Source organism: Marmota flaviventris, chromosome 14 (genome assembly GCF_047511675.1).
Source record: "Marmota flaviventris isolate mMarFla1 chromosome 14, mMarFla1.hap1, whole genome shotgun sequence".
NCBI classification, from domain to species: Eukaryota; Metazoa; Chordata; class Mammalia; order Rodentia; family Sciuridae; genus Marmota; species Marmota flaviventris.
In genome coordinates, this window is record NC_092511.1 from 50,020,936 (window position 1) to 50,048,676 (window position 27,741).

Sequence of the window (27,741 nt, forward strand, 5' to 3'; positions counted from 1 at the left end):
AGGGATATAGGGGAGTGCCTTCTCTGAAGGTCACCAGGCCAATGCAGATAGCAGGCTGAGAGCAAAGACTGTACATAGTATGCTGTGTGCTACAGTGGCAATGTGCTGGGGCAGATGTGCTTACTGGTAGCTCAATAAATATGAATGGAATTAAACTGAGGCAAAGGCATAAGAGTTATAAAAAGAGACAAGAAAAGTGACTTTCTCAAAGGCAGAACCTTAGCAGCTCATAGGTCTATTGCGACATGGAAACTGCTCCAAGTCCTGATTCTCTAGTGAAGCGCAATGCTAGAGTCAATCCTCTCAGCTGCCTTCCCTAAAGGTGAAAATGGTTTGGGTTTACCCAGCACAGATTGATTATGGGAAAAAAGAGATACCTTGAACATTTTGCATTTTTTCTTCTCAAGCCTGTCAGGGTTATCACCTTGGCTTGGCTACAGGCAGGATGCCAACTCTGTCATCTCCTGGTCACTTCCCAAATCAAACCAATCAAAACCTGTTGCTGGGGCTACAGGCATGAACCCATCCATATGTGTCTGAAATTGCTTTCTTGATTTATTATTTTAGGACAATATAACTCTTTTAAAAATGTGTTTAATATTTATTTTTTAGTTGTAATTGGACACAATACCTTTATTTTATTTTATTTATTTTTATGTGGTGCTAAGGATCCAACCCATGGCCTCACACATGGTAAGTGAGCGCTGTTCCATGACCCCAGCCCTGATAATTTAATTCTTGATAATTAATCTACATAAGACATTTTCATTTACATTGTAACAGAGTTATTTCCCTTGGAATTAATTCTCTTGTGTAACTATTGTAATTTTTTATCCACCTAACATTTTAGTGATTGTAACTTTTATCTTCCTAAGTTTTCTAGTGCCTTTATTTGCCACCAGGTTCAAATGGATCATATTTAAATCTTATCATGTAATGTTCTATCAGTAATATTCTTTCTGAATTGGAAAAAAGATGAGCAGCTAATCCAGGAGAAAATGGTGTCCACTAATTGTCATTCCAGTTTTTCCCTGATACCTTCCATCAGCTGTCCATGATTTTGGTGAAGTGTGAAAGGTGAAATCACAATGTCACTTTGTTTTGGGGTAAAAGCACTGTAAGGCAGTATATTAAACAGTTGTAGATCTTTGGAAGATGATGTTGGAATGCAGTAGCTCCAGTAAGCAAATGGAGAAAAGCCATCCTTGACCGTTAGTTTATTACATGGATGAGCACAGACCACAGGCACAGAACAGGTGAGCACAGAGGAACAGAACAGCCAGGTACACTCCCCGCTTACATTATCAAACCCATTTTATCTGCAAAATAAATCTCCACATATACCTTAGTAACATTTTCCAGTTGGTACAAAGTTTTTGCTAGATGGTGAACACCCGTAAAAGGAATCATTAATACCCACTTACTTATTGCAAGGTGCATTGAGCTGCAGTCACATGAGCTTGCAATCACAATATTTCATTCTCTCTACAGGATTATTACATGAATAAAATGTAAATATTCCTGAAGTAACCCAGCACTTGGTAGCTCGTGCTATTCCACCAGGTGTTGGAAAGGCCAGAGACTTGGCCTCCAAGAGACAAGCGAGGTCCACAGCTGTGCATGAACTTTGGGACAAAACCCTGCACAGGGTGCGGTGGGAGCGCGCGCAGCGGGACCGAGTCGCGCGGTCTCGTCCTCAAACTCCGCGTTCACCTAAAACCAGGACCCAGCCGGCCGCAGGCAGCACGCAGCGCCGGCACTGAGCGCCGCTCCCCCTACTCCCCGCCGCGCTGCCTGTCATTGGAGATAACTGCCATCGCAATAAGCATCCCGAGTCGTGTCTCGGCCACTCGCAGGCGACCGAGGCTTCCCCTTCCTGGCGTTTGCGGGGCCAGACGCGCAGCTGAGCCCGGGGCCTCCCCTCCCGCCGCCCCGGGCCCTCGAGCCCGAGTCCCTTCCAGCACCCCGGCCTCCCGGAACCCGGCCAAGGTTCCACGGCGAGCCGCAGCGGAGCGGGTGGCGGGGCGGGGCGGAGCCGGGGGCGGGGATTTCTGGCACTTTCTGGGCGCTGCGAGCGTGCTGCTCCCGGCTCGGAGGCCGGAAACGCCGGCGCGGAGCCGCAGCCGCCGCGGTCCGTCCTTGTTCTCCGCGGAGGCCAGGCAGTCATGGCCAAGTGGGGCCAGGGGGACCCGCGCTGGATCGTGGAGGAGCGGGAGGACGGCACCAACGTGAACAACTGGCACTGGTGCGGCGGGCGGGGGCGCGGCGGGCGGCCTCTGTCCTCCCGGAGCCGGGCTGGGCCGCAGGGACCGGGCCTCCCTGGGCCTCGCGGCCGGGCGGGTTGGGTGGGATTGGGCCAGGCGCTCTCCCCGGCGGCCGAGGACCGCTGCCCTGGGGCCCTCTGAGGCAGGAGGTGGCGCTCCTCCCTGCTCGCCCGGCTTCAGGCTCCTCCCTGAAAGTTAGGCTGGGCCCCACGAGTGACTTCTGATGTACCCTTTCTCCTCTGACAGCCTCAGGAAGGCCGCAGACCTTAGGGCCTCTGGCCTCACCCCACTCTCTGCCCTCTGGATGCCCCTGGATAGTAAAAGGGAGTTGGGCTGTGTGCGTGGGGATGTCTTGATGTGGAAAGGACCGCAGGAATTTGGGTCCTTCTGCACCTACCTAACTTGGTGGTCCACCCTTGAGCCCTGCTTTCTTTGAATTTGAGCTAGTTAGCGTCCTCTTTGTACCTTATCAGAAACATGGGATGATGCCTGCCTCCCTCTCTCCCTTAGAGCTTCAGGAAGGGATGCCCTCAGGTCCCCAGGGCTGAGGCACCTCAAGACCAGCAAGAGCCTTCTGAGACAGGTCCTAAGTCAGAGCCAAGCCACCAACCTGTGGGGATGGCAGCATGACTTGGCTGGCACTTTCTGGGTGCTGCGAGTTTCCTAGGCCCAGCTCCATGGATAGGGCACTGACTTGGCCCATTTCTTTCCTCCAAAATGGGAATATTATTTGAGAAGATTGCATGAGGTAATGCATATGTGGAAACACTTGCAATTGGTTTTGTCATGATTGGTGTTCTTTCAGTTATTACCCCATTTACATATATGTGGCCCAGGCTTTGCCCATCTATTTCTAATATGTGAGATTCCTAGACCCTCTTTTCCCCAAAAGATAGTGTTTTTTTTTTTTTAAGACAAAATATGATTTGGCTGATAACAAGGAACTCAGCAGGAGGATTAGAAGATACTTGGTATGAAGCTTGTTGGAGAAGCATGTTGGAGGGTGGCAGGCTTCTTAAGGCAATTTGAGAGGACTTGGGCTGATCTGGCTGGGCCTGGATGCCACCAGGGTACCCAGTCTGGTCTGGTGGATAGCAGGCGGGGCTTCCATTCACCAGTGTGCCCTTATGATCCCTGGCAGGACAGAGAGAGATGCCACCAGCTGGTCCAAGGGGAAGCTCCGAGAGCTGTTGGTGGGCATCACTGTGGAGAATGAGGCTGGCCACTGTGAGGTCAGTGAACTGAAGCAGGTGGAAGGTGAGGCTTCCTGCAGCAGCCGCAAAGGAAAGCTGATTTTCTTCTATGAGTGGAACATCAAGCTGGGCTGGAAAGGTAACGTGTGTGTGTGTGTGTGTGTGTGTGTGTGAGTGAGAGAGAGAGAGAGAGAAGGGTGGAACTGCGAACAGCCTGGGTCAGTTGGTTTATTCATTCAGTGAATATCTTTTAGGCCTCTGAGTTGGCATTAGTGGTTCCTGACACTAAGACTGCCCTTGGTGTTGCTGGGTCCCGGAAGCTGGAGCTCCCCTTTCTTCCTGCAGTCAGGCTGCTTGGAGCTCATTGGGCTGAGCTGACCCTTTTCTACAGGCACCTGTGCTGGAGCCTCATGGAGTTGCTCCCTGGAACAGCCTCCCTTTCCCTGGCAGCTACCTGCCTCCTCAGGTTCTTATCCTGAGTGAAGCCCTCTCTCTCCATCCTGTAATGAATTGCAGACCCCTCCTTGTACCCTCTCTCTTCCTACTTCATTTTTCCCTAAAGTGTTGATACTTGGTATGCTCTATGTGATACTCCTCCTCCTCTCTTCATCAGGGCAGGAATTTTTCTTTTCTTTTTTTTAGTTGTAGGTAGACCAATATCTTTAATTAATTTATTTATTTATATGTGGTGCTGAGGATCGAACCCAGGGCCTCGCATATGCTAGACAAGTGCTCTACCTCTGAGCCACAACCCCAGCCCCAGGGATTTATTTTTATAGCAGAATTATTGAGATACAATTCACATACTTTATAATTCACCCATTTTAACATGCATAATTGAGTGGCTTCTCAGTATATTCAGAGTTGTATATTCAGATTGCCACCACAGTCAATTTTAGAACATTTCTTCACCCCAGAAAGAAACCCTGTGCCATTAGCAGTCATTCCTGGTTTCCTTTTTCCTAGGCCCTTGGCAGCCATCAATCTACATTTTGCTCTATGGATTTGACTCTGAACATTTTATACAAAAGGAATCTTTTTTTTTTTTTTAATTTTAGTTGTGTTTGGACACAAACACCTTTATTTTACTTGTTTATTTTTTTATGTGGTGCTGAGGATCGAACCCAGGATCTCGCATGTATGAGGCGAGCGCTCTACCACTGGCTGAGCCACAACCCCAGCCCCTAAAAGGAATCTTACTGTATGTGGTATTTGGTGTTGGATTTCTTTTACTTCATGTTTTTCAAGGTTTATCCATGGTATAGTACACATGAGTGTTTCATTGTTTCTTATAGCCTAGAAACATTTCATTATATGGATGGACCACATTTTCTTTATCCATTCATCAGTTGATGGACATTTTGGTTGTTTTTACTTTTGAGGAATTTGGGCTGAATTTTCCTGTGTACTTAGCTCCTGGCTGGATGGACAGTGTGTATGCAATAAATAACCAATGATATGGAGACACAGGAAAAGGAAGAAGAGGATAAAGGGTGAGAGCTGGTTGTGGAGGATTGTGCTGTGTTCAAGTTTGGGCCTCAACCCTAGAGTCAGCTCTTCTCTGGAGAATTTGTACAGATCAGCCTGTACCTGGCCACAGCCTGGGGCTGCCTTCCTAGCAGGAGCCAGAACCCAGGGAGGCAGCAGCAAGCATCAAAAGCAGTTCTACCCTGCCTTGCAACAGGACCCTCCAGTTGGGAGTTTGTCCTCAGTTTCTCTCCAACTGGCTACTGCTGGCTCCTGCCTTCTTCCCCAGGGCAGGGCTCTAGGTCCCTGAGGAGCCTCCTGGCCTGTGTCTGTTCCTTTTCCTTGGCCCAAAGCAGTAGCCCTTCTGGAATGAAGAAATAGTTCTCTAGCTCCAGGAGTGACACAGCCCTGATCACAGTGCATGGCACCAGCCTTTGGGTCATCGTCCTGTACCTGGAGGGCCTCTCTGAAGAGGCTGGCCTGGAGCTGATCTGTCAGCTATCATTCCCGTTGTCTGTGAATTATAAGAACATGAAGCCCATCAAGTCCATGTAGTTTCAGTGGGGTGAAGAGACCAGACTGTGCATAAAGCCCTGCAAGCTGCAGTCAAGAAGTGAAGGAGAGCAAGCAGGGCTTTGTTCTAGGGACATCTTCCACTCCCACGTCACTGTTCTGCACCTCTTCCCGCCTTGCACGTGTCACATTGACCACATTTGTAGGCCTCTCTGGTAGCTCCCATTTTCATTTTAGCATTTAGTCTCCTCATCTACTCCCTCAGAGACTCTAGTAAGCGACACCTGTGTGGCTTGGAGCTCAGTCCATGCTGACAGCCTTCCTCTTATCCTGGAGAGTTGAGAGGTCCTAACTGGGGCTTTGACTAGTGCTGAGGACTTGCGTAAGGAAGGGTGAGGAAGATCATGCCAAGGCATGACCAGTGTGAAGCCAGAGAGCATTGTGTGCTCTGGAAGTGAGTCCTGCACTCTTCAGGTCTCTTTTGGGGTGGGGAGAGGGGAGTCAGGAAAGGTCTAGTCATTTCAGTGAAAGGTGAATGTAACCTGCATTGTGATTACAAAAAAAAGTGTGGGGGGGGTGCACTGGGATTGTGGCTCAGCGGTAGAGCGCTCGTCTAGCACATGCGAGGCCCTGGGTTTTGAGCCTCAGCACCACATAAAAATAAACAAAATAAAGCTATTGTGTCCAACTACTTCTAAAAAAAAAAATTCCTCTTTGACTTCAGAGGCTCTGCAAGGTTGGGATCAATCCTGAATTAAGTTTATGTGTTGGGCTGGGATATAGCTCAATTGGTAGAGTGCTTTCCTCACATGCACAAGGCCCTGGGTTTGATCCCCAGCACCACACACACAAAAAATGTTTATTTATGTGTTACATTTATTTTGACCAAAAAAAAAAAGCACTTGAGATAGTCTTACATGTGGTCATCAGAAAATAAGCCATTTCTGATGCTTATGCTCCTTGACCTCCAAGGCGTAGGAGTGCCTTCTGCTATATACCTGAGAACTCCTTTCCTACCTTGTCTAGTGGCAGTGAAATGCCTCTAGGTCATGCCCAGATATGTCTTTTGCTGTGTCTGATTTCTGAAAAATGTTCCAGTTGGTTGGCTCTGCCATTGGAGTCCAGTAGTCATTTTGAATGTAACTGCACTAAATACTTTTTCCAGATCAGTATAATAAAGGAGTGATGTGCAACTAAAATATAAAAATCCCAGGCTACAGGCAGAAGGCAGCTGCGAAGGCTGCAGTTGTGTCCTTGCAGTAGCCGCACTCAAGTCCTAGAGGAAATCCAGCCACACACAGACCATGTGAAACTTCTGGGAGCTACAGCCCTCTTTCCTTCATGCTTTCTGCAATCAAATCTCCTTATCCCTTTCTGTCCTTCCATCCCTAAGTGGCTACTCCCCATTAAGAAAGCTCTTCATCCTGCTTTGACCTGCTAAAGAACACTGGGACAAGAAGGGCAATATGAGCAGAGTTCAGTGGCACTCACCTGACTCTGAGTCTGAGGCAGGAGGATCATAAGTTCAAGGCCAGCCTCAGCAATTTAGCAAATTTCTGTCTAAAAAAAAAAAAAAAAGCAGGGGCTGAGGATGTAGTTGAGTGGTGAAGTGCTTGCCTGGCATGCATGAGGCCTTGAGTTCAAGTCCCAGATCACCAAGTAAGAAAGAAAGGGAGGAAGAGAGGGAGGGAGGGAAAGAAAGCAAGCTGACCTTAAGTATGTATGTGTGTGTGTGTGTGTGTATATATATGTAAAAAAAAAAAAAGGTGGAGAGGGGCTGTGGGCTGAGGATGTAGCTCAGTGGTAAAATGCGCCTTGGTGCAGTCTCTAGTACCATAGTGGGGAAGAAAAAAAAAAAACCAGGAAAACACAAGTTATGGACCCTCTTCCTCCTGCCAAACTGCTGTCCCTGATTTCTGTGCACCACTGGTTGGCCAGTCTTGTGCCATCTGTCCTGGCTGCTCCTTTCTGATGGGGCTGCAACCTCTGAGGGAGGTGAGACCTCTGTTTTGCGTAAAACCAGTTGTGTTTTTTTGTTTTTTTTTTTTAATCAAAGAACCCATTTTGCTTATTTTTAGGTACACTTAAAGAGTCTGGTGTGAAGCACAAAGGATTGATTGAGATACCAAACCTTTCTGAAGAAAATGAAGTAGATGACACCGAGGTATCCGATGGAGTTTTTTTTTTCTTTTTCAGTTTTTCAACTCCAGCTTCGGCTATAGAGGTTGGGCATTTGCATAACTGTTTCCCAGACTATGACTCTTGGGTGGTAGTTGTGGTGAATTGTGGACGGCTTCTTTTCCAAGAAGGATGCTTCACTGTGTGGAGCTAGAGTGGCAAAGGAAGAGGAGGAGCTCCAGGAAGCCTCGATTCCCCTGGGGACCAGGTGGGCCCTGGGCAGGTGACTGTACCCTTCACAGCCTCTTCATCTGGAAAATGGGCATAATTTATGCTTCAGGGGTGTCACCAGGTTAAAATGTGACAAAAATGTATGTACTGTCCAGTGCTCAGGCCACTTGCATGGCTTGCTGAATGTGACTTTGTTTCACTTTCCTTGTACCTTTGCTGTTTCCCTTTAAGTGACAATTTTCGGCCTTTAGCTATGTTCTCCTTGGGTATGTCATGATTTTTTTGTAAACTAATATTTAGTAGGTGTTGCTTTTGACCAGCTCTCCCGGTCCTCCTGGAGATGGAGCCTGTGTCAGTCCTGTGCCTGGCTTGCTGGTGGTGTCCTCTAGATGTGGAAAGCCTGTCTCTGAGAGAGAGACCATTTGTAGAGCAGCTATATTTTCCGAAACAAAATAGTCTGGTGAAGGGTCTTTTTTGGTTTGTGAATGTACTTAACATGAAGGCTTCCCAAAACGCAGGAACTCAGTCATGCTGAGCAGTGCCTGGTGTGTGCACAATCTCCCTACTGGCTGTTATGGAAGGATATCAAATGCCCTAAAGGCAGGGCTGCCTTCAGACTCGTGTGGCCATACATCAGGGGCTGGGATGGTTTCACTTTGTTAGATTCAGATCATCAGCTGAGAAGCTTTTCAATAGCATGTTAACCTGGTTTTTTAGATTTTGACCCTCAGGAACATTATAGAACAAACTCTAGATTTGAAGAGGCCTGGGCACGAAGCCCAGCTTAACTGTATCAGGACTGAAGCTCCTTCAAACCAACATCCCTCTTTTGTTCTGAGAAAACCACTGAGTGCTCTTGATGCTTACCTTCGCTTTCTATCTTCTCCATTCGTACTCTGCTCTTTCTTCCATACATTCCCTTGCCTAGTTCTCCTCCTTGTCAAAAGTGTGTAGCCCACGGCCAGGTTATATGGGGACTTGGTTTTCTTTTTTTTTTTTGCAGTACTGGGGATTGAACTTGAGGTGCTTTACCATTGAGCTACATCCCCACATCCCCAGTCCTTTCAGTCCTTTTTCTTTTCTCTTGAGATAGGGTGTCTCTAGGTTGCCCAGGCTGGCCTCAAACTTGCCATTTTTCTGCCGCAGCCCCCTGGGTGACTGGGATTACATACGTGCACCACCACTCCCTGCTTTCATTTTCCTGATTATAGTGCTTTTGGGGTTCTAGAACACAGGTGTTCAATGTAAACATAATACAAGCCACATATGCAAAAGTATTTTAGTTGCCATATTAAAAAACAGGAAATAATTTAAATGAAGTTTTATTTAATACAATATATAAAAGTGTGATTTTAACATGTAATTATATAAAAAAATTATTAATGAGGTATTTCCATTCTTTTTTCATACTAAGTCTTGGGAGTCTGGTATGTATTATATATAAAACTTATTGCACGTCTTATTCAGATCAGCCACATTTCAAGGTCTCAGTAGCTAGATGTGGCTAGTGGCTGCCATACTAGACAGCACATTTTTTAGATCCTGATAAAAACTGCGGACTACATCAGCAATTTGATTCATATACATAAGTGCACACAATTTCAAATGCAGATAGTGATTCACATTCCATCCAAGGTCTGGCCACCAGCCCCATCAGTGCACCCTTGATTTAGAAACCTTTACATTCTCTCCAGCTGTATTGTGAAGAAACCTGCCATATTTCTTGCTGCCACTTCTTTCCCTCTCCAACCTTCACGGTTCTCCATATCCATAGAGCCAAATATTGTAAAAATACATTAAACCAGATTTTTCTTAGGTTTGTATTTTTCTGATTTATAGGTGAACGTGAGTAAAAAGAAAGGAGATGGGGATATACTGAAGGATCTTATGAAAACTGCAGGCACCGCCAAGGTCAGGGAGGCCCTTGGAGATTACCTGAAGGCACTTAAGACGGGTAAAGAAGGCATCCCTTGTGAACCAGAGGGTTCCTTTTCTATTTACCCAAATTATGCTCTGCACTGTGGTCTGGATTCCCAGGTTAAGCTCTAAGCACACCTCTGTGTACTGCAGAATAAATTGTAGTCTCGATGTTGAGAGCTAAGTCATGGGTAAGAACATTATAATTAGTGATCATCGGTATTGTACACAGCATGAACCATTTTGACTACAGAATTGTTAATCATAGTTTTCTGGAATGAAAATCTTCTAATCAGTTGTTTGTGTAATTACTTGTTTAATGTCTATCTTCCCTGCTAGACTATAAGCTCCATGAGGGCATGGAAGGTGTCTGTCTTGTTCACAGCTGTACCTCCAGCATCTAGCACAATGCCTGGCACAGAGTAGGTGCTTAATAAATTTTGTTGAATGAATGAATGTATGAATGCAAGTGATTGCAGGTATTATAAGTGTAGTTGAGATACACCTAGATAGTCCCTGTGCTGCATGGAAGTGAGGTTGTTGTCTTCTCCCTGAATTAGAGAAGTCTCCCGCCAGGCAGAATGCTCGGCAGGGCCGTATTCTGCATTTCATTCTTGGGCCTGCCATCTAAGCATCGAAGTATTGGCATAGATAGGTTTGGGGCTGCCTCTTTTCCCACAAAACTGCACATGTAGCATGTGTGCGGCTGGCTCACAGACTTGAAAACTGTGAGAACAAGCGTGGTGAGGTGGTGGTGAAGCAACCAGAAAGTGTCCAGTTTTGATAGTAGGTGAGTTAATCATATAAAACTTAGCTATTTGGAAAAGAAGTTTTGAAAATTCTACTTTTTTTTTTTTTAAAGAACTTGATCAAAGGAATTTGAAAAAAGAAAATAGCAGACTTTTGTTGCTTCATAAAATTCGTGATGTGAAGCACCAGTAGTCTATGGAGTAGTCTTGAAATCCTCAAAATGCTGTAGGAATTCTTTTATAAATATCAATTTTTTTATTTTCTCACATGCTATTTCTACCTTACTCTTTGTGCTTAAAAGGAAATAGATCTTTATTAAAACCATTTCCCACATTTTTTTATAGAATTTACAACTGGAATGATTTTACCAACAAAAGCTTTGTCAACGCAGGAATTAACTGTTAAAAGGAAACCAAGTGAAAATACCTTGCAGGTATGAGAACTTTGGTGCCAAAGTGTGGGGAGGGGAAAAGGAAATGCTTAAGTGAATCAAAGCTCCAGATGGTCTATTGATGATGAAGAAGAGTAAGGAAGGCATTAATCTAGCCTTGCATCCCCTGTGACACTTTAAGATTTGCCATTTTGTTGTGGAAATGATAAAAGGAGACCCTTGTGTGTTTTGTGGTGCTGGGTATTGAACCCAGGGCCTTGTACATGCTAGGCAAGCACTGTACCACTGAGCAACATCCCCACACTGAAAACTTTCATTCTTGATGTAAGAAAATGTGTAAACAGGACTTTTAATGGTCCCTTCCATCAAGAATTAGTCTCAGGAGCACACCTGTAATCCCAATGGCTTGGGAGGCTGAGACAGAGGATTGCGAGTTCAAAGCCAGCCTCAGCAATGGTGAGGTGCTTAGGAACTCAGTGAGACCCCATCTCTAAATAAAATACAAAAATAGGCTGGGGATGTGACTCAGTGGCCAAATGGCCCTGAGTTCAATCCCCAGTACCAAAAAAAAAAAAAAAGAGTCTCAGGCTGGGAAGGTAGCTCAGTGGTAGAGTGCTTTCCTGGAACGCCCAAGGGCCTATGTTCAATTCCCAGCACTGTCCCCACCCCCAAACATATGTCCACACACACACCAGTGGTATATACACATGAGTGGATGGCAGGCAGTGTTCTTTGCTAGGCAAGATTATAAAACTTTACCAGGTGACTTTTAGGTTCACATACCATAGTGGAAGAAACTTTTCTCTTGACTTTGGGGGTGGGAGATTTTAGGTCCTCTTCTTAGAATTGGGGAATGTGTGCATGTGTATCACCCTTTAGCTTTAAGTGTGATCATCTTTCATCCCATTTGTTATACCCCGGGGTATGTCCAACTGGGATTAAAGGGTGTTTAGCCATAGCCTGGGATTGGAACAGAGCTTAAGAGCTCATAGGAACAATAGCTTTTTCCAAAGTGAAGACCTGATAGAGCTAAGAAAAAGGCTTTTCTTGATGCTTTCATGTGTGTTTGGAAGGTGTAGTGTAAAATTTGGGATGGTTTTATTGAGAAGACTAAAATCCCAGCATTGTTCTCTCTTGATGTGCTTCATTATTCCCTGGAACCTCTTCTCTTCTTGAGGCTCATGCCTCATCTCCAGTGGCACTGGGCGTAAGGATTCCCACTGTGGCTCTGCACATGACGGAACTGTTTGATACAACAGTAGAGCAGCTATATGGCATTTTCACCGTGAAGGATGTAAGTCAGCTTCCTAAGCTTGTATCCTAAATGCTGACATTGGGGGAAAATGTGCCACAAAGAACAGGAGGTGTTGTTTTTCCTTGTGGCTCTGGGTTTGATTGAAGTGCTATGGGACAGTGGTGATGAAAATGAAGGAGAATGGCTTCTAAATAATTTGAGGGGACAAAGATGGATGGTTTGAGGGCCTGTATCAGCAGTTATAGGATATAGTAGTTGATCAAATTTTCTCCCTGTAGGTAAGAAAGCAAGCAAAAGATGTGGCCAGGATTAAAACAAAACAAAAAAACCCCAGAGTTAAATAATGTACTTTACACTTAGATTAAAAAGGTAATAGCAGGGCTGAGAGTGTAGCTTGGTGGTAAAGTGCTTGCCTAGAATGTCCAACACCTTGAGTTTGAGACACACACACCACGGTAACAGCATGTGTTGGAATGACATGTCTGTTGTGTTTTGCTTGGCTAGTTGGTGCAAAAATTTTCCAAAGCTCCTGCTGTATTAGAAGCTGAAAAAGGAGGGAAATTCCAAATGTTTGATGGGAACATCACTGGTGAATACATAGAATTGGTAAGTAATCACAGGGTTAAAGCCGGGACTTAATTCTTGTTTTCGTTTTAATATTGGTCTTTATGTCTATGCTGGTTTTAACTTGATTTGGGCTTTATCCGAGCTCATATTATCTTGAAAATTTTATAAAGTTATTCGTAAAATATTTGAAAGTGGTTATATATACACAGACATCATTAAGTGTTTGAAGTAATGATAAAGCTATAAACTGTCAGTTATCATGCAGATGCTTAATGATTTTCAAAAAAGCAGATCTTGTCCTAGCATGGGAAGAGGATAAAAAGGTCTGTATCTAACTCCATTCAATCCCTCCTCTGGTTCTGTCATTAGAGTGTGTTGCCTAATGTCACTTACTTCATCCTTGACATTGGCTCAGTTGTGGCTACCAGTATTACTTACTGTCCTGACTTTGATGTTAATGCTGTTAGCAGTAAAGAATGGATTATTGGTCATACCAGCATGTAAAACTGAAAGGTATTGTTCACCGATTTCTTCTCGTACTTAGGGATTTTAACTGAAAAGGATTCTTCTTCTGTGTTGTACTGTGGGAGGTTTTAAAAGGTGTTTTCAGTGGAATTTTCTTTTTTTTTCAGTTAAAAAACAGCAAGATTATCATGAAATGGAGGTGTAGGAACTGGCCAGAAGGTATGTTATATGATCTTTGTGAATAAAGGTCCAACCACACTAACATTGGTATGGAGAAATTTTCCTTTTCTTAGAGCAGTAATAAGGCTCCTATTTTTCTTCCAGAACACTATGCAACAGTTGCACTGAATTTTGTACCTACTCTAGGGCAAACGGAATTACAATTGGACTGTAAAGGAGTTCCTGTCTGTAAAGAAGAAAATATGAAATTCTGTTGGCAGAAGCAGCATTTTGAAGAAATAAAAGGTTTACTCCAGCTGCCCACCCTCAATGGTTGAATAGGTTTTATAAGGGCATTTTTTTTGGTAGTAGAACGTATCATATTTCACGTCCCTGTCTTTCCTTAAAAAAAACAAGACCCCCCCAAATCTTAATTTATTTGATATTGGATGAAATCCAGGACCTTATACAGAATTAAAAAGCATTGTTTGGCTAATTTCAGTTGAAAATAATAAGCAACCTGAAATTAGGTCTGTTTACCCCACCTTCCATAGATTTCCTCTGGAAATAGACGGCGTAAAGATAGTTGAAGCTTCCCAAGGTAAAGGTAGTCCTAACAAGCTTACTCTCAGATGTAGTTTAAGTTAAAGAAGATAAAAAATAAACGGCATGTTATAACAATCCTTTGTTTTACTTTTAGGGTTAAGGTGTGTAGCTCTTAGGTAGTTAAACAGTGGCATGTTGCATTCCAAAAGCCTGCAAACTTGAGGGATAGTTGACTGTGTGCTGTTACACTCCTCTCTGTCCTTTTTGGTTAGCCCTGCAACAGTTATGCACTCTGGGGTAGAGAGGACTAAGAAGTTGATGGGCTGAATTGCTTTTTGGGACTCCCACGAAGACTTGTAATGAAACAGAATGGAATGGATAATTGCTTCTCCCATTCATGGTTTCCTCAGTACTTTCATCTGAGAAGACCGAAGCAACGTATGTAAACAAATAAAAAGTCATCACAATCAGTTTAATTAAGTGCACAGGATAGCAATCAGTCATGTCAATAAAAATAAAACAATTATTTTTACATCAAGTGTGCTTTATTTCCTCCACAGGTATTCTGTTAAATAAAGCACCATTTATATACTGCCAGGCCACAGCTAAAGAGGATTCTTTACAGAATCAAATTTCTTGTGGTTGTTCCGTATACAAGTAAACTTAATTTTGATAATAAGAACCACAGCGATCGGAGGCAATCTGCCTCTATTATAAGGTACAAAACTGGCACAGAGGACACCATATTATACACAGTAAAAATGCTGTAAGTTTAAATTACATTGTACAGGGCTAGGAAACCCTGTTTCTCCCAGACAGCCATATTAAATGAAAGCCACTACAGTGAACTCTTAATTACATAAAACATATCCATTATCTGATTGCCCTTTAGAAAGTATACTGAAGATGCAAGTTTTTTCATTTGGATCTGCCTGACCAAGAATTAAGCCTATAAATCTATCTTGCCATTCAAGCAGAGAGCACTGGACAAACTGAAGCACAAAACAAATAAGCAAAACTTATACAAACAGCATGGGGCGGGGGGAAGGGTACTTAAAAGTAGACATGCTACATCTAGTGTCAAGAAGCAGCTTGGTTTCCTTTACTGGATATCCTTGTGACCACATGGATTGTAGATTCAATGGTCCTACACAGGGTATCTAAAATGTCATGTTGCTGCATGTGACTAAATAGTCCTCTGGAATGGCCACAACTGAGTGATAAAGCAGCTTCAGAGTCCTGGGAGGGCAAAGCTTGACCATCACAGCTTCTCAAGTCAGCTAAATCAGACAGAACTGCAGAGATAGAAGTAGAAGGGAACTCAGAGTCTTCCTCAGTGAGGGTGGGATCCTTGGAACAGTGGAGGTCTTTAAATTCTTTACAATCTTCAAATCTACCATTGCTGGACTGTTCTTCCGCTTGCTGTGACCTGATATTTGACATGTCTTCTGAAAACGAAGATGGAACTTCCATTCGGTATTCTTTAACAGAACTATTTTCAGGGGAAGGAAGATCTTGCTCAGTTCCTGGATCGATAATTGAGGAGTCTCTTGTTTCATTGTCTGAAGTGCTAGTTGGGGTTAGGGCTTCCCTGGTTTCTGTTTTCATGTCACTGATGCAGCTGTCTACAGTGTGCTCCTCGTCACTGCTAACACGTCTTCTTTTAACAGGAGTGGCCCCTTCATCATCTGTGAAGACAAATATCAAAATGAAACCTCTGGAAGTGGTCATAAGATCACACATAGGGGAGAGTAATTGTGGGAAGGCAATTTTGTTATCAACATTCATATTTGGGAGATTCAATGGAATATACAGCATTATAAAGTCCATTACATCATGCATTCTTTCCATTCCCAACCCTAAAGGTAGAGTATTAATGTCCATAAAGCTAACCTTTAGTTTTTCTTTCTTTGGCTTCTTGCTCTTGGAGCGAGTTTCTTTGTTGCAGACAAGTCCTACATTTGCTTAAAAGCTCTTGCAGAGTTGGAATTAGAGCTGGGTTTAACTGTTTGGGAGTGTGTACTGACAGAAGCAAAGCAAGAGCCCTCAGGTCCTACAAAAACCCAGAGAGGAACATTTCAATTTTTAAAGCCAACCTTTTGACACAACCATTTTGCAGGTAAACGCAGATTATTTACTTTCCCAGAAGTCCATTCTGGTTTAGTTTCTCTGATATTTTTTTAGAAAAAATACTAACACTGGGCTTGGTGGTGCATGCCTGTAATCCCAGTGACTTGGGTTGCTGAGGCAGGAGAATCCTGAGTTCAAAGCCAGCCTCAGCAACTTAGTGAGACCCTGTCTCAAAATAGAATATAAAAAAGGCTAGGGATGTGGCTCAGTGGTTAAGCGCCCCTGGGTTCAATTCCTGGTACACACACACACACACACAAAAAGGGGGAGGGGACCAAAACACTAAAATCAGCCAGCACTGGGATACTACTATATTTCATCAGTGCTAAGTTACTAATTTTAAGCTCATGTCAAGTAAGACAGACTTATGACAGTATTTTTCAAAATAGAAAAAACAAAACAAAAAAACAACCTCATGGAGACTTAATTTTAAAATCAAACCTTCAATGATCCATGAGAAATTTAGGTCTTAATATAGAAGTCACAGCTTCTCAAGCTAAATTCTGGTGAATGTCACAAAAGTCTTGCTCACTGAGCTTCACAATGTGTTCTGGTTTGTAAGCATCTCGTTACTTAGGAGGCTGCTGAGTGATATTCTTGCACATATTTCCAGGTTCCATTCTGTGACACAGCTGTTGTGGGGATCTACACAAGGCAACTAATTCTCTAGTTTTAACTGCCTTTTATAATCAATAGGTATTAGACTATTCAGGTTACTTAGAGCCAGAGGCAGTAACAGAAACATCACAAGTAATGTTTCAAAAAGCAAAAACGAGCAGAGATAAAGGGAATATTTCTTTGTAGTTTTACTGTTCTTAAAATACTTCATGCATTAGCTCATCTTTTAAGGTGATAGAAGTGTGCTCTGTACACATAAGGCACAGCAAACACATTTTTAAAAACTTTTTTTCATTGCTTGTGACTTGGATGGTAAAATCTTACAAAGGCCAAACAGAGTTGATTTAAGGAGAATTTAAGAACATGCCCAGTCTTTTACATAGTTCTTACCCCATTTAAAGAAGCACTTGCTTTGGAAATTTCAACTCGGTTAGTGAAATCAGACTGTAGATTCTGATACTGATTTATTAAGTTGGTAATAAGGGTGCTGATCAAATTGGCACAATTTGCTTCTGAAAACACTTGACTTTGAACCTGAAAAAGATGGTATAAAAAACATCTCCAAAAGACCAACATAATAAAAACATGCATTAACTAACTAAAAGTGACAGTTTCTAAAGCTCTACGCACCTTTAGAAGGAAATGTGTCATGAATGTGTAGACAATATTGTTGTTTAGAAAAGTTCTTTCATCCATTAGGATACATTTAATATATTCTGCAAAAACAGGATCTTCACACAAAAGCTTGATGCAGTTTTTTGACATAGCAGACTAAAGTGGAGAGAAGAAGCACTGATGGTTAACCAATGAAGTAATAATGAGGACTTAAATGTCATGTATGACAGGACATTTAAAGTCACTTTTAAATCATTGTTGAAAAGACACTTCCAACACAGTCTATGCAACTTGCAATTATACCAACTGTCCTCCCAACACATTAAAATATTACAAATTTGGACTATATACCTGAGTGTAGGGGAAAGAAACTGAAATTCAAAACTGAACATGCTTTAAACGAAGGCTGAGGAATGAAGATTGAAAGTTCAAAGCTAGCTTCAGCAACTTAAGCCCTAAGCAACTTAGTGAGACCCTGTCTCAAAATAAAACAAAAAGGGCTAGGGTTGTGGCTCAGTAGTTAAGTGCCCCTGGGTTTAATCCCTTAAAAAAAAAGAAATGTTGCTTTACTATCTAGCACTGAGAAGAACTAACAAGGACTGGAAAGATAAAGCTAATAGAATAGGATGAGAATGTTTTCGGGGACTCAGTTGTTATCAATCACAACAAAACCACATCCAGATAAAAGACAAATTAACAATTAAAATATATTTAATATGTGCTAAACTTTATTATCTGATCTCATTAGTAACTGTAATTTGGTAAATACTTCCCCACCTTTTATTGCAAAGGTAAACAATAACCTCTTTCCATAGTTATCTCAGGGAATTAGTAGTTCCAAGTACCCAGAAATTTCACTAAAATTTCGTTTTCCTGTTTGCAAATCATTCTGGCTTTTAGACACGAGAAGTATTGTCTTTAAACAGATATATTCCCTAGGTGTGTGATTTAATAAAAGTATTTATATGGGGGAAAAAAAAGGAGTTATGGTTACACATAGTAGTCTGGGTTCATGCGGACAAGCACATACACATGTAAATCACTTTTAGTTCATGATCGCCCTTTTCCTTCCTCTACTCAAATAGTCTTTCCTTTGATCATTTATTAATTTGTATTTTTAAATATTTATTTTTTAGTTTTAGGTGGACACAATATCTTTATCTTTTATGTGGCACTGAGGATAGAACCCAGTGCCTGATGCATGCTAGGCAAGCACTCTACCACTGATCCACAACCCCAGCCCCTGTATATGATTTTTTTAATGTACTAAAAGACTTTTTAAAAAGTTGAATAAAGTTTAGATAGTATACACATGTGTATACTTAATAAGGGTAATGAACTGTCATAAGAACATAAAAGTAGAGTAGGAATAGGACCCAGGTTTTTAGACCTTTAGTTTTAGGAAAGTCTGCCTTTTCCATGAAAAGGGCAACAGCATTAACAGGGCAGGGGGAAGGAGAGATCTGCTCCAATTTACTGAACAAACCACTCAGCTCAAAAACCAACCAGGGAGCCCTCATCCCCTTTGTTACTAGGGACTGAACCCAAGGGCACTCTACTGCTGAGCTACATTCCCTCCCACTCCTTTAAAAAATTTTTTTTGAACAGAATCTTATTAAAATGCTGAGGCTGGCCTTGGATTTGTAATCCTCCTGCCCTAGCCTCTCAAGCTGCTGGGACTTCAGGTGCTTGCCATCAGCCTGGCGCAGAGTCACTTTTTGAATGCCTACCACACTCTAAGTCGTGTGAGCTAAATGAGACCCATGCCTCTCAAGGAGACCTACTGAAGAAAAGAAAGTAACATTTCACCAAAAGAAACAGATGATACCATATAAGACCTCTCAGTTTGGGAAAAGGACATAATGAATAACAATCATTACAGTACTTTGTGACAAACATCTAGTAGAAACATCCAGTTGGAGGCTGGACCATACTTGTGAAACTATAATGTGGTTAAAAATTTGTGCCCATGAAGATCAACAAACTCATCTCTTCCACTGGGGTAAGGCAGATGCAATCAAGAAGAAAGAAGATTTTTTTCTTTCAGGTTTTAAAGGGAGAGGGGATTCTTTAGGCCAGATCCAAGAACTGAGTCAAACCTTAGGATCAGTCTGGCTTGTTTGCTTGTTTTCCCAGTTCTTTCTCTTCAATTTAACAAGCATTATTTATGTGCCTACTTTATTCTAAGAAGCTGGCTCTTAAAGACACTTGAGGTAGGAGCTTTCCTATTCTCATGAGACTATTGGTAAGAAAACAATGCATAAAACTGTTGAAAAACTGAAGATCAGGAAGAACTAACCAGGCAACATGGTTTCTGCTAAAAGATTTCGGAATAGTGGAGGGGAGAGAAAGGGACATAAGCTTCTTCCCCAGGTATTTCCCCATTTTAGACTTTTCCCACAAATGTAGATACTGACCTACAGATATGAAATTCAATTATAAACAGCTTATTTGAAATATTTCCTGTGATACAAATCTACTGAAGTATAAAAGAAAGAGCCTCAAAAGGGAAACTAGATGTCCATGGTTTATTAAACTAACATTTCCATTAATTCTAAAACATAACCAGTTTCCAACCCATTGTTCCTAAAATTCCTGACCACTTGGCCAGGTGAGATAAAGACCAAATCTAAAACTCATGTGCTTTACCTGAGTCTGGCATAGCTCAGTCCAAAGTTTGGGGAACAGTGCAAGATGAAGTGGCAAGCCTTCATAGGCAACTAGGACACCTAATATTTAAAAAGAAATCAGAAGAGGTTATAAATTACACTACTGAGATACTAAACTGCAGATACAAAAATTATAGCTGTTTCTGGTTATAACTATACATATTTTCTATAATTACAGAAATACAAAAAGTACTTATAGGGGAAGAATTCATTCCAATGTTTAACCAGTACTCTGAATTTACTTTTATCCCATACCTCATTCCCAGAAGGATCTGAGCAACTTACACAACTCTCCCTCCAAAGCTTTCTTGGACTAAAGGTATTACTATTCTGCATATTAGAAAATTTCCATGCAATAGTTTATTTCAGGGGAGACAGAAAAGATCAAATGGGAGATGTGGAGAATTAGAAGACATAATTTCCTCTTTGTGCTTCTCCAAAGATAGGGAGAACTATCTTTGTGGTATATTTGAACAAATACTGTTCTGAGTCTACCAGGTTTTTTTGCCTTGTCCCCACAAGCTTTTGGGTGGACCATATCTGACATTTCAAGAGTGTCTAATCTCGATCATCTGTTTGTTTTTATTTGGGCAGGTGTGGTACTGGGAATGGAACCCAGGGCCTTGCATATGCTAGGCAAACACCCTACCATTGAGCTACACACACCCCCAGCCCAGGAAACTTGGTGATTTTAACCTCTTCTTCTTGACTATTCCAGATGTCAAATATATTTATATGGGATTTAATCCTCCCACCCTCCTACCTGTCTAACTACAAGATATTGCAATGCCACAGACCTACATAAATTTCTCATCTCCACATCTCTCCACCCCCAAAGAAACTGTAAATTTAAAGAAATATAACATAAGCTATCCTCTTCCAGGTAAAAAGTATGGTTAGATCAGGAGTTGGCAAACTTTTCAGTAGAGGGCCAAATCATAAATTAGGCTTTGTGGCCACAGGATGTCTGCTGCAAGTACTCAACTGTCAAGGTGGTATGAAAGCAGCACAGACAATACTAAATAAATGGCTGTGGCTGAAGTATAAATCTACTGAAGTATAAAAGAAAAAAAATTGTGCATCTGGAAATTTGAATCTCATAATTTTCATGAGCCACACTTATTTGACTTTATTTAGCCATTTTAAAATATGAAACCTACTCTTATCTAGTAGGTAGCTGCTGATTACACAAAAATAGACAGCAAGTGAGTTAATAGTTTGCCAATCCCTTTACTACACTAAGGATTTTGAGAAAAATCTTAACAAGCAAATTAGAACAGCCAGTTATTCAACTTACCAAGGACACCTAGAATCCCTTTTGTGGATAAGCTTTTTTTTCCCCTGTCAAGATTCGTCAGTACCCTTGTAAAAACTCAAGGAAATTCTCATCTTTCTCCTTTACTCTCACCTAATCTGCTTGGAAGCATTTACGTACTGTAACATCATACACAGATAGGCAAAGAAAGACCTGTCATCAATCCTGTGGCTATAGGGAAAGTGTTTCTATGCTCCCTTATTCCTTAATCTTAATTACCCATAAAATGAGAGAAGGGTTGGTATATTATGGTTCTTGGGTTAAGTTTGACCCACAGTCTATTTCTGTATGGTCTGATGAGCTAAAAATTAAAAATTAAGCTTAGGGGAAAAAATCTAAAAAGCCAAACAAAGAATATGTGACAGAGACCACATGTGGACTGCAAAGTCTAAAATATTTAGCTCTTCATAGAAAAAGTCTGCTAATCCTTGAATTAAAGGCTGTTCTATACAAACACTCTCATGAGAAGAACTGTTCACTATAAGCTTTTTTTTTTTTTTTTTTTAAATCCCTGGTTATTCCCCAAAGTAAAATAATCCTTACTCTTCTTTTCCATAGCTATCAAAAAGCTAATACTACTGTTTGGGAGCCAAGCCAGGGACCCTCGCTATTTCTTCCCAGTTTGATCAAACTGCATAAAATTCAGCTCTACTTTTTACATTATTTGCTTTTTTCTTGGTTGGGCAAGTGGCCCAGCTGGGATCTAGGCAGGGTCATTGGCTTGGCTACAGATAACACTACAACAAACAAACAAAAATATGGTAGACCTTGTGCTACTATGCCAAATAAGCACATTTAAACTCATCCACTTTGGGAAATATTTTATTCTCATTTGTTTCATTTTCTTGAATGAGGAAATTAGGCTCATGATTATATAATCTGCTCAGGTTCATCCAAAAGTTGGTAAGTAATACATTTTAGAGACTACCCCCAATTTTTCTGATTCTAAAGCCCATAATCTTTCCAGTAATCAATGTTTACCCAGAGGGCAGTCATTCACGTATCATTTTCATGATCATCTTCACATCGGCTCATAACCCAGACGAATATATGCTTAATACTTCAACCTGATACTACAATTAGCTTTATTACAATATAACATCTAGGAAATCACACATTTGATATATTTGCTTGTTATACAGTAAGTAACACACTTATTTATTAATATGAAAATTATTTTCCTGGATCTTCTTATACTGTATTCTTTTAGTAAAAAAAAAAAAAAAGCAGTTTTACATATTCCTTCTCAAGCTGTGCTGCCTCTAGTAAGGCAGGCTACCCCCTCAGAACAAGGGTTTCAGTTTTTTCCTAGCATATTCTCTGAGGATGAGAAGTCTCTTAGCTCTATGACTCAAATTAGAGGCCAATATCCTGTTAACTCAACACACTCCTCCAGTACCTTCCGTAGTACCTACTTTGCACTCAGTGTCTCACTTACTGGGTACAAGGCATGGGGAACTGCAATCACTGAAGTTCTCAGACACATGGCTAGGCTGTCTCAGTCAACAGAACAGTCACATCTAAAACACGATAATATAATCTGCTTTTCTATCACTTATCTTTCTTCATCTTGTAACTTCCGGTATCTTCAAGCAAGGTCCATACTCTGCCCCATCACAGCCCAAGAAGAACTAGTTATACAAAGTCAAAAAACTATTCCAAATATATCTTCTCCCCACAAGTAATACTTCATAATGTAGAAACCACTGGATTGTAAATCATTAAAAGCAACATTTTTTCAAAAACTGTCAGTAAAATGGCATCAGATTATTTCATACTTCCATGATTGCTAGGAGGAGGAAATATTTCTTATATAAATTTACTAGTTATGGTTTCTCCTGATTGTTTTGGTTCTCTGCCTAGTTTCTTCTAGGAGCATTTATACCATCCATACATTATTAGGGAGAAGGGGGTGGCTTTTTCAAAAGACTGAATCAAGACATTAGCCTAGAAATGCCACATATTTGATCCCTTTGTTCTGTCTTAATACCCACTAAGCAAACTACTATTTATCTGGCTTCCCTTATAGGTTACTGAAAAAAATCAGGCCAGGCATGGTGGCTCACATTTGTAATCTCAAGCTACTCAGGAGGCTGAGGCAGGAGAATCCCAAGGGCAGCCTGGGCAACGTGGTGAGACCCTGTCTCAAAATAAAAAATAAAAAGGGCTGGTGATTTTACTCAGTGGTAGAGCATCTCTGGGTTAAATTCCCAGTACCAAAAAAAAAAAAAATTTAAAATCTTTCAATCAATCAATCTGATGGTCCTAATATGTACCGAAGATTCTGATCCCTATGTCAGATTTTCCCTTGCAAAATAAAAAAATGGCAACAAACTTTGGAGTTATAAATGTTTCTTAAATGTGATTACTGCCTATCAGCCTAGCATAAATGGATTTGCTTTTTGTGGGCTGGCACAAGATGACTTCTGATCTGCAATGGATGCCTGGAGTATATTTACCCTTTGAAGCCTTTTGGGAAGCAGCAAACCAGTCATTTCCCTAGTCAATACTACCCTAATACCCTGAAAAGAAGCAGCATGAATCAGAGCTGTGTTTTCTATAAGATTTTTAAACTGCTTACTTCTGCCAATTATACTCATTTTTTAATTCTACTGATGAGTTTTTGAATTTTCAAAGTGTATCAGTTACTTGCAAAATCAGTTTAACTTTCATTAATGTCTTAAGAAAATTTTTCAAAAAAAAGTCAATACCAAAAGTAATAAAAGTCTTTGTTTTGTTCCTGCAAATGAAAATTTAATTAAACAATAATGAAATCTAAGGATTTATTTGACCATCCCATTGCTGCTTTTACATGGAAAAACTTAAAAAAACTAGGAAACCTTAAAAAAAAAAAAAAGTGAGGGGTATGATTTGAAGTCTGCAATATGAGTTTTCCATATTACTTCAAATATTTTTTTCTAATTCCAAAACAATGTATGAGTATTATAAGGAATTTAAACCCTTACAGCTACATTTAACGTAGAAAATAAAAGCATAATTGTATTCTTACAAACTATAGGTATTATCCTTTTTCCCCTGTGCATGCTCAAAAAGTGATTTCCATACCTTTATTTACAAGAATGTGATTATATTCTGCACACTGTTTTCTTTTATTCTTGTGGTGCTGGGGATAAACCTACAGCCATGCTCAACCAATGAGCCATACAGCTATACCTACCCCGTCCATTTTAAAAGCAAAATTTTTTTCCATGTAATTCAAGGAACTTTCCTACGTTGTTAGAAGTCTATACAAAACAGATGGACTATGGTTTTACTTAACTAAAATCCCACTGGAGAACATTTGGGTTGTTGCCAGTTTTCACCCACTACAAAGTGAAAACAACCAACAACCTCTGTATGTTTGTTTGACAATTTTAGGAGTAGGGTAGGATGGATTCCTGTATCTTGTGTTGCTGGGTTAAAGGCAAGAATATCCTAAACTTTAATTCATAATGCCAAATTTCATCCCCAAATTGCCACATTCCATTATATCTCTTATTATCTGACAGTATGCAAACACTTTCCCATTAGTGTGTATATATTAATCCAACTTATGGCATTTTAAACCATGCAGCAGTTTGCATTTTTATGTATTAAAATTTTTCATTTTCTTGTTTTATTGTTTCTGGGTTTTATGTCCTGCTATTATGGCCTTTTAACTCTCAAGGTGTTATCAGCATGATCTCATGTTTTAAATATTCCAAAGATTTTTTTTCCGCAAGGAAATCTTTAATCTTCCTGGAGTTTATTTTGGTCCAATGAGTAAAGTATTAAAAGACTTGCATTCCCCACTCCCCACCTCTGCCCAGGAGCTATCCAAAGATCTCAATACCACCCATTTTCTACTAATTTGATATCTTTAGGATCTACCAAATCCTTAAGTTTTTTAGAGCTGTTTTCCACTGTTCTGCCTATCTCTATACCTGTACCACATGGTTTTACTTTTCTTTAAGAAAGGGGAGAAAATGTATTTGCAAAAAGGATAAACAAAAAAAATGAATAAAAGTGGTGGGAGACATGTCTTTGAGTGATACATGTACCTTTAAAACAAAACACTGTTTTAAATTATAATCTGTTATAGGAATTAAGCCATAAAATATTACTGTACCTTTAATAAGTATTTTAGAAATCAGCGGTGCCAGTGCTCTTTATTGTTACTCTTTTTCAGAAACTTTCTGGCTACTTATGCTATTTTCAAGTATCAGAAAGCACACATTGTGCTTTCCGATGGTTGTTAGCAGCTTTGCTCACTTCCCTAAATTCTCTCCTGACTTCTCTGTCTTTTCTAACCCCATCTTGGATTGTCTTCACTTGAAAAGTACCACAACATTCCCCCCAACCCTTTTTTTTCTACTATTTAGTACCTACAGCTCTACACTTTTCTGCAATTCTAATATATAATTATTAATAATTCCCTTTTATACTCTAATAAATCTTAAAATTTGTTCAGTTACCAATATAAAAACCACCAGAAAGATTTTTCCTCAAAATTGAAAATCATTAGCAATCCAATTTCAGACAATCTCATCTATAGTCAAAATATTTTAATATTCTGGCCTTTGGACTATTTAATGTCAAGGTTTGAGCAAGTGAGGTTCAAATCAATTTAAACTCATCCTCTTTCCATCTCTCATTACTAAATATTATTTCTCGCATTTATGTTTATGGACTAAAAATAGGAATCATGTTACAAAGATAAAAGATGTAACCAAGGAAATTTTCATCCCACTCTATTTATTTATTTAGTGTACTAGGGATTGAACTCAGGGGCACTCCACCACTGAGCCACATCCCCAGCCCTATTTTGTATTTTATTTAGAGACAGGGTCTCACTGAGTTGCTTAGCACCTCACTTTTGCTGAGGCTGGCTTTGAACTCAGGAATCCTCCTGCCTCAGCTTCCCAAACCACTGGGATTATAGGTGTGCGCCACCACACCCAGCTATCCTGCTCAATTATAAAGGTTTTGGTTTATATCTAGTGCTTTGCCACCAGCCACATTTAGCACTTTAATTTGGTTATAATTTTAAAAAATTAAAATTTAGTCCCATAGTTATATATCAAGTTCTCAACACTCACATGTAACTAGTGGCTATCATGTTATAGACAGGAATGCAGTTAGAGAAAAATCCATCCTCATAGAAGTTCCCATAAAACAGCACTGCTATATACAGAGAACACTAAGGCAGCTTGCTTCACAGTTAAGAGTGATGTGAGATTTAAAATATCATGAACACAAAAGCTGACTCTCTCTCTATATATATATTATAGGGAAGATGTACCTCTTTTCCCTCCCCCCTCTATTTTTAATTTCCCTAAAAGTGCATTTGTGTTGATGTGGAAGATAGCAAAGCTGTTCAAAGCTGGTTAAAGCTGTTTAAGTAGCTAGAATAGTTCCTAACAATTTTTGCTATAAATTATATGAACACAATCACCAGGAACTTTTTCAAAAGTGAGTTTCTTTCTTTGTTCCTGTCTTTACCTAGAACCAAAGCTTAACTCCTAGAACTAGATATTTTTTCATACTTAGTCATTACCATCGCTAGGTTTTAGTCTTTTATCAAGTGTTACAACACAGGTACATAATCCTAAAATAGCCAATCTGAGGGAATCCTTGCCCCTCACATCTTGGCATTTCAGACCCACATATATATCAAGTAGCTAATGATAAGATGTGGAAGAAACAATCCTTTGAATCTGAATATGGGCTCATCACTTACCAATAAAAGGTGGCTTTTTTTGAAGAGGAATTGTCCCTGAGAGCTGTTATTATTTTCTTCTTGGATAATGAAAATCTAAGACAGGAGCACTTTGTGTGTTTTTGTGTGTGTTGCTAGGGATCGGACCCAGGGCCTTGTGCTTGCAAGGCAAGCACTCTACCAACTGAGCTATATACCCAGCCCAGGATCACATCTTTTGCCCTGCCTAAAATGAATCAAAATCTTTGCCATATGAAGTTGTGGTTGAGATGAAGCACAAGAGGTACCACTTCTAGGGTATGGTAACAGTCTATTTCTTGATCTAAGTGGTGGTTCCATGAATATTTTATTTCCCATCCTCTAAAATAAAACTATAGAACACTGGAGAGAACCCTGGGTCATCCCTAATAAAGTCAGGGGATAGAGCACGCAAAGCCCCAGAACTCTGTTGGTTCTGAAGTAAGTGACATCTGAAGGAGGGCTATGTGTCGTCTTCAGTCTAATACTCTCCCAACTGAGATATTTTGATAGCCTCTGGGCTACATGTCTTCTAAAGACCTAGAGGAAAGTCACCCGAAGGAAACAGTATTCTTAACACTCTTGGGCACATCCTTGAAGAGACAATGTTACTATTAAAAAATTTGAAACGGTTTTTCTCTCCCTACATAATTCCTTGATGGTTTTGTTTGATATTTCTATTATTTCCCCTTTCAAATTTCTCTTCTTCTCACTCACCTATTTTATGAGACTTACCTCCTAATTACTCATATATGCACCTCTGCTTCACGCTGGCAGGCCCACACAGCTTGTTTCTGCACTGCCAGCTCCAAGCACAGCTGGCACTATAGATCTCATCTTAC

The 27,741-nt window shown here is 40.7% G+C and overlaps 2 protein-coding genes across 6 annotated transcripts in view; one reads left to right on the forward strand and one right to left on the reverse strand.

Moving 5' to 3' along the window:
• The first annotated feature begins 2,083 nt into the window (after positions 1-2,083).
• Positions 2,084-14,368, forward strand: LOC114091921 (activator of 90 kDa heat shock protein ATPase homolog 2). 2 transcript variants are annotated; one of them, XM_027934481.3, is made up of 9 exons: positions 2,084-2,245; positions 3,406-3,596; positions 7,516-7,601; positions 9,626-9,740; positions 10,798-10,886; positions 12,022-12,138; positions 12,604-12,705; positions 13,299-13,350; positions 13,456-14,368. In XM_027934481.3, the coding sequence occupies exons 1-9, from the start codon at positions 2,166-2,168 to the stop codon at positions 13,626-13,628; spliced, it is 1,005 nt and encodes a 334-aa protein (XP_027790282.1). In that variant the 5' UTR covers positions 2,084-2,165; the 3' UTR covers positions 13,629-14,368. The 2 variants fall into 2 exon arrangements, with proteins under 2 accessions (XP_027790282.1, XP_027790283.1); XM_027934482.3 differs by lacking the exon at positions 12,022-12,138.
• Usp34 (ubiquitin specific peptidase 34) overlaps positions 14,290-27,741 on the reverse strand; it is a 217,367-nt gene continuing 203,915 nt past the window's right edge. For 3 of the 4 annotated variants that reach the window (XM_071601613.1, XM_071601614.1, XM_071601615.1), the window contains 5 exons: positions 19,849-19,928; positions 17,215-17,355; positions 16,975-17,118; positions 15,730-15,889; positions 14,290-15,524 (listed from right to left, as the gene is read on the reverse strand). In XM_071601613.1, coding sequence (XP_071457714.1) covers positions 14,917-15,524; positions 15,730-15,889; positions 16,975-17,118; positions 17,215-17,355; positions 19,849-19,928 — 1,133 coding nt within the window. In that variant the 3' untranslated portion in view covers positions 14,290-14,916. Of the gene's footprint in view, positions 15,525-15,729; positions 15,890-16,974; positions 17,119-17,214; positions 17,356-19,848; positions 19,929-27,741 lie in introns of those variants that run through there. The other variant, XR_011704346.1, reaches the window with a different exon arrangement.

What these genes read in the sequence shown, in the direction of transcription:
- LOC114091921 (XM_027934481.3), top strand. Translation starts at nt 2,166, where the DNA reads ATGGCCAAGTGGGGCCAGGGGGACCCGCGCTGGATCGTGGAGGAGCGG. An exon ending in AACGTGAACAACTGGCACTG is followed by an intron (nt 2,246 to 3,405) that starts GTGCGGCGGGCG and finishes GATCCCTGGCAG; the next exon opens with GACAGAGAGAGATGCCACCA. An exon ending in GTGTAGGAACTGGCCAGAAG is followed by an intron (nt 13,351 to 13,455) that starts GTATGTTATATG and finishes TTTTTCTTCCAG; the next exon opens with AACACTATGCAACAGTTGCA.